The 11,699-nt window shown below is 56.6% G+C and overlaps 2 protein-coding genes across 2 annotated transcripts; one reads left to right on the top strand and one right to left on the bottom strand.

Annotated features, from left to right (window-relative positions):
• Positions 1–5,938: 5,938 nt before the first annotated feature.
• Positions 5,939–11,234, top strand: SPRG_15605 (hypothetical protein; the record flags this gene model as incomplete). Its single annotated transcript, XM_012355677.1, has 2 exons — positions 5,939–9,106; positions 9,160–11,234. The coding sequence occupies 2 exons, from the start codon at positions 5,939–5,941 to the stop codon at positions 11,107–11,109; spliced, it is 5,118 nt and encodes a 1,705-aa protein (XP_012211067.1). The 3' UTR covers positions 11,110–11,234.
• Positions 11,235–11,311: 77 nt separating this feature from the next.
• Positions 11,312–11,682, bottom strand: SPRG_15604 (hypothetical protein; the record flags this gene model as incomplete). The annotated part of the gene is made up of 2 exons (XM_012355676.1): positions 11,312–11,373; positions 11,442–11,682. The coding sequence occupies 2 exons, from the start codon at positions 11,680–11,682 to the stop codon at positions 11,312–11,314; spliced, it is 303 nt and encodes a 100-aa protein (XP_012211066.1).
• Between the last annotated feature and the right edge of the window lie 17 nt (positions 11,683–11,699).

Here is an 11,699-nt window from a genome sequence, read left to right as displayed (position 1 = left end):
CTTTCGAGAAGACAAATCGACGTGACATTGGTCGCTGCATCGATACCGGCAAGTAGTACGCCAAAAAGAATGTGGTCGCGCGGCGGAACAAAGGTTAACACCGGAGCATACGGGTCAACGCAGCTGCCTTGATACGCGTCTGCGCCAAGGATCCACTCAAGTGTCTCGAGGTACGTGCTCGGTTGGTCGGGACACAAGATGGAGCCACTCACTGTGTAAATGGTCCTCTTCCACTGCCTTGGCGCTGGTGCTAAGAGGTACTCGACTGGAATATCCAGGTACGACGTGGTATTGAGCTTCCTCGCGCCCGCCACCGCAGTGTCCAAAGCAGCTGTAGCGTCTTGCAGAACCGATGGCACGCTGATATAGACCGTGTCGATCGATCCAAACGGCCCGAGGTACGACGACAAGACCACATAGTTGGCACTCCACGGCAGCGCTGGTAGCACCTTTGCAGTCACCAGTACGTCTTGGAGCGATGCATTTTGATAGGCAAATCGACTGCTGGAGCGCAAAAGACTCTGACCACCGATGGTCGAAGTGTTCTCGAGTAGACTGCCGAGGTCGTTGGCGAGAGACCAGTACATTTTGAACGACGTCTGGCTCTCCATACGGTAGTAGCCCGCGGTCGACTGGAGCGTGAAGGGATAAGAGACGCCGTAGGCGTTGACAATGGTGTACGAGTGGAGAAGACCGATCGACTTGTAGTTTTGCCACTGCAGCACGTACGACGTGATACGTTTCTGGGGTCCACACCGCCACTTCGTCGTCGATCGAGAGGTACGGCGGACGAAACGAAGCTAGCAAAGCTTGACCAGCCTTGGATTCTCGCAGCTCGGACGCCAAACCAATCTCAAACGACTCACTCCAGCAGGTTGTAATGTCGACATTCCGAAGCAGCGACGCCAGAAAGACGGCCCCGTTATGGACCATCGCCTTGCATCGCTCTTGACGCTTGACAGAGTTGGCCATTTCCCACTTTTGATCAAAGTCGAGGTAGCAGTACTGTGTAAAGACCCACGGACCGTCACAGCCATCCAACATACGAAGACCCGAGATCGCATCGGAGAGAGCGGTTAGGGTCGAGTACTGAACGCTGGCGCCTTGCTGGATGGGAAAGGCGACGGAGGCTTGTGATAGGTTGAACAAACCAAGAGCGTTGATCTGCTGGTTGTTGGTAAGAGGTATCACCGACCCTTTCGAACCCCGTACGTGCTTGTTGAAATAGTTGGCGAGAAAGCTGTGGGACCCCGTCATGTTGAAGCTGGGCCAGATCAAGTCGTTGGTCAAGATTCGCTGGGTGAGTCCGAGGTACGAAACACTGCTGTAGATCGCCGTGATTACATATACCGTGCCAAAGACGACCCAGACCCGCGGCCCCCAGCGTTTCCGTATCATTGACGGATCGGGCTCCTTGGGCATCACCATCGCTGCCGTCGGAGACACGAAGAGGAGGCGCCAGAGTTTGAGGTCAAAGATGGCGGATCCTCCTAGAGGAATGAGACCAGAGGCGAGTCGGCCAACTGAATCCAGCTCCGAGTGTCGGTCCAAAAAGGCCTGTCCAACGACCGACAGCATCGAACTTGCGTGGTATCTCTTGGTCTCCCGCAAAGTTGCGCGTGATGTGATGCAATCCAAGAGCCAGAGGCATGGGATAAACACGCACTGGAGCAGTCCAATGACTCGCAGCCGCGATAGCTGCCCCATCTGCAGCGTGACACTGTTGCATCGGACGTTGTAGTAGATGTCGGTAATGGTACACTTGCGATCGATGGTCGCTGTCACATTGACGGGCCAGCCAACGTCAATGATCACAAGCGCCAGCCATGTGAGTGATGTGCCCAGAAGCCCAATCGACCGCGCGCGGTGGCTCTGCAGTGGCAAGAGTAACTCGTGAACGACGTACCCGATCCACGTCGCTTCCCACGCCAAGAAGCACGTCTCGAGAAGCGGGCGGGTCGAGAGCACCAGATGCGCATAAATGTTGTGCACGCGATCGAGCCCAATGGGTGCCGAGCTGAGCAACACCAGTGCGCTGGCGCCGCGAAGCAAAAGCAGCGGACGCCCGAGCCACGTGGAGCCAGCGATACGGTTGAAGACAAAAAAGTTGCTGCCCGAGACAGCGCCGTGCGACACTGCCGAGGCGATTAGGGTTGCGACGGCGACAGCGCCAAGCACGAGACTCGAGTACGCAACAATGTAGTAGACACCGGCCGAGGCGTGGCTGAGACTGCTGCTGCTGCTAGAGGTACTCGGCGTCGAATCGTAGGCGTCCGAGATCAAGACCAGCGTTCCGTTGTCGCCTTCAAACGAGACGACTTCACGAACGCCTGCGACCCAGTCGAAAAGAAGAACCCAACCAAAGAACGCAAAGGATGACGGGTCGAGCAGCGGTTGTCGTAGCAGCGAATAGTTTGTTTCATTGACATCCGAGGCAACTTGCACAAGGCTGACGTCAAGAACTGTGATGGCTGCGATAGCGTCACGCACCAGCGTTTGATTGAGAGCGCGTAGGCCAAGTGTCTGCGCTTGGTACAGAGATGACTCGCACTCATCCGAGGCAGCAAGTGTGCAAATGTCCTCGACCGAATCGTTGACAAGCGATAGAGCCGACACCATGGTAAGTGGGGCTACTGACACTGTCCAGAGAGTTTGGACGTTGCAGGAATCGGTGGCCATGAACTGTGGTTGAAGAAATGTCTGGGATGTATCGTAGCTGCACATGACGTTGCCGCCATAGAAGACATATTGACCACTTTTCCACGTTGGTGGTGTTGGCGACACGGAAAGGCGCTGCAGTTGTGCGTAGGTGGTCGCCGACGAGCTGTCGAGGTCTCTATAGAACGCAGCCGAGAGGGCTCTCGTGAGAGAGACAAGAGCAACCGGTGGAGGCACGACAAGAAGGTCGATTGAGAAGAGGGGCCCGAGGGCAGCATGGATCAAGCTCACTTGGTTGGCGCTAAACATGTAGGGGGCAAAGGTGATGCTTTCAAATTGCTGTGGCGGCAGACCATAGTACGATGTGTTGAGAAAGTAGTTCGGTGCGCCGCGAATGAGGCTCATGTTGCTCATCCCGACAATGAATATGTCCATCGAGAGAGGCTCATAGAACGAGTTGGATAACCCCGGACCTTGGCTGTGCTCGATGCTCTTGAGCGTCAGAGACGTTGATATGTTGAGAGCGTTGCGAAGCGTCGCAGTCTCAACGAGCCCCGGGAGATGGTTGTCTTGCCACATGTAGCGGAAACTCTCAATGCCAGCATGCTGCCAGTACGCGACTTCTTCCACCACAGAAGTCGAGACCGACGCGATCGTCTTCATCCAGTGCACGCCACGCGATGACGCCTCGAGACCACTCTGAATCGCAAACCAAAAGTTGGAGTTGGGACCGCTGTACTTGGCGGCAAAGGCGTCCCAGTCCATATTGCGAAAGACAGACTCGAGGTACACGGCAGCGTTGGCAGCATATCGACGACGGCAGCGCTCCTGACGCGTCACCGTGTGGGCAAGCTCAAACACTTTGTCAAAGTCGACCCAGCAGTATTGCGTCGGGAGCAATTGAATACTATCGATGGACGTGTTGCGCAGACTCGTGATGGCAAAGTCGAGGGATCGGAGCTTGGTTGTTAGCAGCGCCATCGCGTACGTCGGGTGCACGATAGCGTTGGGCAGGACACCGTCGTAGCGCGCCTCAAGCGTCACCAAGCTCAAGTCGACGATGGTCTCATCGGGCGCCGTCTCGAGAACCGTGTTGAGAGCATCGGTGAGAAACGTTTGGTACCCTGATACATTGTAGTACGGCCAGAAGAGATCGTTGCCAAGCGGGGGCTGCAGCAAAACCAGGTAGAAAATGCTACCTGCGAGCGTCGCACACACCCAGAGTGCCCCCGGGATGAACCATCGGAGCCGCGGAGCGTCGCCGCGAGGCCCTTTTGTTGGCTGGACACGCATGCCGCCGCCTTTTTGTGAAACCGATCGGTTGCGCCTCTGGCGTTTCCGAGCTGGTGCACAATTTGCACCGAGCCCATCAAGTACGTGAATTTCCAGGTGCCCCAACGCGATCCTCTTGGTCGCGACAGGTAGCTACCGAAGAGGCCAACCAGTATTCTGAGGCGACGTCACGAAAGCAGGCGAGAAACTCCACTTGATTGAAAACTGTTGGGTAGTTGTGGTAACAAAACAGTGTAGTCTTGCTATCACGTGTGACTACAAAGCGCAAGCGCGTGGGCGACACGACGAGTCATGACTCGTTTCGCCTCGGGGTAGCTTTGGGATGCGCAGTTGGCGACCTCGAGCGTGTGAACACACCACGTCTTGACGTCAAAGACGAACCACTGATTTTGATACCGGACGCTCCGCAGGCCATTCAAGACCGCCGACCCACGTTCCTAAAAATACGTGCAATCTTCGTCCATCCAGCCGTCGTGCGTAAGGGGATTCGGTCCATGAGCTCACACACTATGTGTCTCATCCTTTTCCGACAGTCGGTACCTCCCTAAGGCTGCCAACGCCGAGAGTTTTTCAATGGACCCTCCACAGTTCTCTATCGACCCTCCACAGTGTGTACTTCAACAACACCGTAGAGCCAAGTGACTTGATCGTCCGATAGCACTGGTGCAGCACCAGAAACCGCGAATCCAAGCATCCTTGCAAGCGTTACTTTGAAACCACTTCACTCATGCGAGTGCAGCCGACGGCACCTCTCAAGCGGCCACGTCGATGCCATGCGCTCCTTTTTGGCGGTCTCTGGCTCGTTGCGACGCTGATCGCAAGCGTCTACTATCTCTACTTGTTGCGACCACCGTTCGCCAACGACCTCCTCTGGCCGCACTACAATGCGTCCGGGTACCAAAGCTTCCTCATCGATCTACTGAATGCACTGCTCGAGACGACACCGGATGCCTCGACTGTCGACTTGCAGTCTGTAGAGTTCGAGGGACACTACGACAGTCTTCTGAGGAGCGATATGGTGCACCCGACGTACGCGATGGCACTCCTGACGACCAAACTCACGGCACTGGACTTTGCCATCACCAGTCTGCGCAACATGACCAACGATTCGAGACCATTGCAGCTCCCGACGCAATACTGCTGGACTCTAGCAAATCCTTCAAGATTGCCCACACGGAGCGGCGTCAAGCGCGTTGCCGCGCTCAGTATGGCACCAACGGCGCCGTGTACCTCAACTACATGGTTGCGCACTCGACCGTGTGCTCGGTGCACTTGCCATTGCCGCCCTTGTTGCCTCGGTCGGCTCTCGCCATGGCGTCACAGGCTGCAACTTTTTCGTTTTTAACTGCGTTGCTGGCTCAACGTGGCTCGGGCGTCCTCTGCTTTTGCTTCGTGGAGGCAGGGCTATCGTACTCCTAAGCTCCGCACCGGTCAGCCTCTTGCAGCCGTACAATCAATTTGCTCAGTTGGTATCGCCGCGACGACCAATATGGGAGACTTGCGTCATCGCGTGGGAGGCGACGTGGGTGAGCTACGTGTTCCACAAGTTTCTTTTGCCTCCGAGACGCCAGACACAGAGAATCGTTTCACAATGACACTACCGCTTGGTGATTGCTAGTGTAGAGCGGCTGCTAACGCATAAACGTGTGTTCAATACACGGCCGTCCATGAATCTGGGCTCTGGATAGTATTTTTGAGCACCAACATTGATGGAATGCTGAGAGGCGGAGCGCCTCAACGAAGACGAGAAGAACGCTTGAACTTGAAGCAGTCGAATGTGCCGTCAAACATCCCAAAAGCTTTAAACGCTTTGCACCATACATGGAGCGACCATCACGCAACGTCTGCATCAAGCGTCGCGAACACCTGCGCAATTGCTCGTCAATGCGATGGGTGAAAACGATGTGCTCGAAGTGGTTATCGTTGCAACGTCGTTCCCGACCTGTCCCGATTTAGTCGTGTAACCCGTTTAGAAAGACGTACCGGTATGCGGGTGGTACCAACAGGGCACCTCGGCTCGTCGCGCCACTTTCCGTCTCTGGTCGCTGGCGCGCTCTGGTTTGGTGCGACGGTGGCAGCAAGCCTCTACTACCTTGTCCTCATCCAGCCGCGACTCGCCAACGACCTTTTGTGGCCAAGCTACAATGCGTCGGGGTATCAAGCCTTTGTCGTGGATACGCTCAATGCTCTTCTCGAGACTGCGCCAGAGGCTTCGCGTCTCGCCTTGGCGTCTGTCTTTACGAGGAAGCGCTACTTTGCAGAAAGCACGTTCGAGGCCACCGTGCACCCGACGTACGCGAATTCGCTGCTCACGACCAAGCTCCGATCGCTCGAGTTTGCCATCACGAGTCTGCGCAACACGTCTTTAAACATGATTGAGTGGCTCCCGACGCAGTACTGCTGGGTCGACTTGGACAAAGCGTTCGAGCTTGCCCACACAGAGCGACGGCAAGAGCGCTGTCAGCAGCAGTATGCTACCAACGGCGCCGTGTACCTCGAGGCTGTCTTTCGCAATATCGATTGGGACGCCTACATCGCTACGTATGGCGGTCCCAACTCCAACTTTTGGTTTGCGATTCAGAGTGGTCTTGAGGCATCGGAGAAAGGCGTCCAATGGCTGCAAAGCGTCGCATCTGCAAGGACAACCGTGGCTGATGAAGTCGCGCACTGGCAGTCGTTTGGCGTCACTGTCTTTTGTTACCAGTACCAGAACGTCCGACTCCCGGGTCTAGTGGAGACGGCGACGCTCGTCAATGCCCTTGGGATGCAAACGTCGTTGGCGCTTAAGAGCATTGCGAGCCGCCAAGGGCCTGCGACGGCCAATCTCTACAGCCAGGCGTTTGGCTACGACCTGTTCCTTGTCGGCATGCGCAACCAGAGCCTCGTTCGAGGGACGCCCAACTACGTTCTTAGCGCACACTCGACGACGTTCGAGGATTTCTTGTACGCACAACCGTTTGTGAACCAATCGGTGCTTCTGCGCGACGTACTGGGGCCGTTCCTATCGATCGATCTCTATGTCGTGCCGCCGCCCATTGCGCTGATTGCACTCACATCGGCTCTCTCGGCAGCACTACACAGCTCGCTCAACGCAACCTCCGCTGAAGCGTACGCCGACATTGGCTCTCTGTTTATTGCGCCGACACCTCTCATGTGGGAACGCAGTGGCACTCGGTTCGCTGGCGGCAACCCGTTTTGCCTCAATGGCACGGCTCGGAAATCATACGTTCTGACGTCGTTTCTAAGCACGGACGACTGTTCCGAGACGACAGGGTCCTACCTCTTTATCGACCCAGAGTCCATGGTCATGGCGCTCGCCCTCGTCAACGATTCGGTGGCGAGTATCTGCGCGCAAGAAACGTCCACGTGGTGCAACGAGTCCCTTGCCCAAGCGGCGGTAATTGCGCCGCTTGTGGGTGTCGACCACCGTCTTGTCTCGGAAGCAACGACCACCATCGTATCGCTCAACGTGAGTTTGATGCAGTTTGCGACCAAGCCAAGTCCCTCCAGCTGGTCATTACTACACCAGCCGCTCTTGGAGCCGTCGTTTGCGTACTTTAGCTGGATCATCCTCTTTGAATGGGTGCGAGGCGAGCGCGAAGTCGTCTCGTTCGAGGGTGACAATGGAACACTTGTCCTTGTGTTGGACATTTATGTCTCGACGTCAAGTACGCCGAGCAACGCGGTGCTCGGTCGATCGTCCATCGGTGTCTACTACATTTTGGTCTACGCCAACCTCGTGCTGGCGTCTGTGACTGCGATCACGCTTCTGTCGTCGGCACGCTCCTCGAGCGCCATCTCGGTCGTCAACGTTTTGGCGTTCACGCGTGTCGCTGGCTCGACGTGGATTGGGCGGCCGCTGCGTTTGCTACGAGGCCTGAGCGCTATCGTCTTATTAAGCTCGGGCGACACGGCGTTGGTGCGCCGGTTCAATTTGCACACGCAACTGACGCTGCCACCGCGACCACTTGTCGAGACAGTCCTCTTTGCCTGGGAAGCGACGTGGGTCGGCTACATCGTCCACGAACTACTGCTGCCTCTCAAGACGCACAACGCCCGCTTCGTCGGAGCCTTGACAACGGGTCTTGGTTGGCTGTGTATGGTGCTGACGGACCTTGCGTCGCCCATATCAGTGACTGCCACCGTCACGCGATCGTGTGTGACCAACAATGTGTACTACGACTTTGTCTGCGATAGCGTTGTCGTGGCCCTTGGCAGCAAGCATCGGTTCATCCTCTTTTGTGCTCTTGAATGCGCGCTCGTGCCTACGCTGTGGCTCCTTCTGCACGTGGCTCAGAGGTCCCATAAAGTATCGGCGTGCCGCCACGACCTACGGCTCTCGATCGTTGGCCAAGCGTTCTTACTGCAAGGTCCACCACTGGATCCGATTGCCCGACTCTCGTCGGGTCTCGTTGCACTCTGGCACCGAGGGCTTCTGGACATAAAGCTCTGGCGCGTGCTCGACACAGCGCCGACGATTGCACTCGCGAAGCGAACGCAGGCAGCGCCGCGACCAACGAGCATCCACGGTCGGCGGTCCCGAGTGTGGATGGCGTTTGGTACGGTATACGTGGCCACGGCGATCTACAGCAGCATCTCGTACCTCGGCCTCGTCCAGCCCCATTTGATAAACGACCTGATTTGGCCCAGCTTCAACATGACGGGGGCGCATCTCGTTCTCGCCAACTATTTCAACGAACGCTCGTATCTCGCCGACAGCGCCGTGATGCTTACGGACGGGTACCATGTCAATGCGCTCGGGTCGTTGGATGCGACGCAAGCCACTATCATCTTTCCGATCCAGCAAGGCGCACGGATTCAGTACACAACCCTAACCGCGGTTGGTGACGCGATCACGGGCCTACGCAGCATGCCGTCGGGAGACACGCCGTCGATCTTTACGCAGTACTGCTACCTCGATTTTGATCAAAAGTGGGAAATGGCCAACTCTGTCAAGCGTCAAGAGCGATGCAAGGCGATGGTCCATAACGGCGCCGTCTTTCTGGCGTCGCTGCTTCGGAACGTGAACCTGACATTGTATTGGGGCGAAGAATTTGAGATGGGGTTTGGGTCCGAGCTGCGCCAGTCGACGGCCGGCCAAGCTCTTTTAGCGACGTTTACGCCGCCGTACCTCTCGATCGACGACGAAGCGGCGGTTTGGACTCGGAAAGGCGTCACGTCCTATTCACTGCAGTGGCAAAACTCAAGTCGATTGGCTTGACGATGTCGTACACCATTGTCAACGCCTACGGCGCCTCGTATCCCTTCACGCTGCAGTCGACGGCGACCTACGCTAGCTTCCCCAGTGCGACGTCGTACAGCATGTATTGGTCTCTCGCCAACGACCTGAGCTACGTCCGGAGCAACCACACGAGCATGCGTCGGAAAAGTCTCCTTCGATCCAGCAGTCAATTTGCCTTTTCGAATGCGTCGCTCCAAGATATTATGATTGAAGATACTGGTGTTTACCTTCCAGAACCGCCGTGGAGTGCCAACTACGTTCTCGTGTCGTCGTACCTCGGGCCATTTGGATCCATCGACATGGTGTATGTCAATGTACCGTCGGAGCTTCGCTACTTTGTACAAGCCATTCTCCACACAGCTGCTGCCGCTCGCCAACATCATTCCGATGCGTACATGGCGATCTCAAGTACGCCCGGCACTGCGCCAGCGCCGCGGCTGTGGAAAGGGGTGCTTTGGACGGTCAGCGGCTCCATTTTGTGTCCGGATCAGCCAGCCATCTCTATGGATCGCCTCGAATGGCTCTCGGGCGCCGACAACTACGAGGCCACCTGCACGGACTCCCGTCCTGCTGTCGGCCTCGTGCCGTCGCGTAGCCATGCGATCTTTGCTGCTCACATGGCCACTCTGACGGCATCGACCGACGCGTCAGCGATCTGTGCCCTCGAGTCGTACCACCTTCGCGCTTCGTGCATACGTCGAGTGGAGGCCACCATAGCTTTTATCGCGTTACTTCCACCTCTGCCAGATACACGTTCGTCGCTCTACGCTGCAATCCACGCTCTCAACATTGAGTGGGTTCAGTTTGGTATGGTCAATGAGACTGCACCGATTGAGCTCTTCCACACGCCTCTTCTCGACCCTCTGGACCCAAGTTTTGACTATTTTGCGTGGCTCTTCTTCTACGACTGGGCCATTGGCAACCGAGAAGTCATCTCGTTCCAAGGCGACCTCCATACCCTAACCCTCATGGGCGACACTCTGCCTCTGCTATCGCAACCCGTCGACTTGGCGCAGCTACCGACTGTCTTTGCTCTCTACGCACTCCAAGCCGTCCGATACGTCACCTACGCCATGATCATGCTCGCAGCGGTGACGTTTGTGTACATTCTTCTGGCTCGGGGCCACGTCGAGGGTCTCAACATGTTTGAAATGAGTCGCGTCGGCGGCATTGTCTGGGTCGGTCGACCATTGGTCGTGGTACGGAGCATCACAGCTCTCTGTCTTCTCTCGACCGCTTCTGTTGAGTTGCAATCCGACGGTGTCTTGAGCTACTTTGTCACGACGCCTATCCCGCTCTGGACGACGTGTCTCGCGGCGAATGAAGTCACGTGGCTCGTCGGTATCGTCACCGACATTTCGCTCGTCTGGACGCAAGACCACACGATCGCCTACGCGACGATCAACAGTCTGGTCATGTGGCTCATCTCGGCGCTTCTGGCAACTCTGGCGCCGGTCCAGGCCACGATCATTGTGTCACCGACCTGTGCGATGGCTACGCTCGACTACCAAGTCGTGTGCGTCGCTGGAAGTGTTGTGATTGGGTCGTTGGAGCGACTTCTGACGCTGGTGGGGACCGTGCTAGTCTGCAACGGTGTCTGCTTTGGTCTGGTGCGCTGTCTCTGGAAGCGTCCGTTGCCGTATGTGAGCTCGTCGATGCTGCTCTGCGGCGGGGCCAAGTACCTCTTTACGCACAACGGCTGGATCGACGAGGATGGCACGTATTTTCTGGACCGCGCTTCGGCGGTCTTGAATGGCCTGCTGAGCGTCCGGTATCGAGATCAGTGGCTCGTCTTTGACGTCAAGACGTGGTGTGTTCACACGCTTGAGGCTCCGAGTGATCGTCGCATACGGACGAGCGAAGAAACCGTTTTGATCCACCGTCCTTTTGAGTTTGCCCTGCCACTGCGAGAGTGATGGCGACCGAGAAGACTTAAGACGACTGCGGTCGTACTTGGTACTATACACAGCTTTCTGTCGCTGGACAGATTGTCAATCGAATCAACTGGCTTTGATTTGCGTTCACCAGTCTTGCGTTGGACGATAATACTCTCAATACATTTCATTGAGCTTTAAGCAGCTCGTCACCATCAACACCAGTGATGGCTGTCCCTCCTAGCTAGCGTTGTCGCTGCGCGTCGATGCACGACAAGACTTGATGGTTGAAATCGTCGATGCTGCCTTCGGAACGTGATGACAGACCTTCTAGTGCACCAAGCGCAACAGCAAGACAAGACCCGTTATGGTACTCGTGAGTAGAGCGCTCGACGACGTCGGCGCCGTCGTCACCGTTGCCTTGGTTGTCGTTGTTGCGGCGGTCGTCGGCGTCGGCGCCGTAGTCGGTGCGAGCGTCACATTGGCAGCTTCGGCCACGGTCACCACCGGCGTCGTCGCCAGCGCGGGCACGTCGTCGTATATGGACGTCGTGACCTTGGGCGGGAGGTTGTTGATCGCGTCGTTATTGTTGGTGAAGTACTCGACGATCGTCATGTGCTGGATCGCGCGGA

Source organism: Saprolegnia parasitica (genome assembly GCF_000151545.1).
Source record: "Saprolegnia parasitica CBS 223.65 unplaced genomic scaffold supercont2.286, whole genome shotgun sequence".
NCBI classification, from domain to species: domain Eukaryota; phylum Oomycota; class Saprolegniomycetes; order Saprolegniales; family Saprolegniaceae; genus Saprolegnia; species Saprolegnia parasitica.
This window is presented reverse-complemented; position numbering and strand designations above follow the sequence as displayed.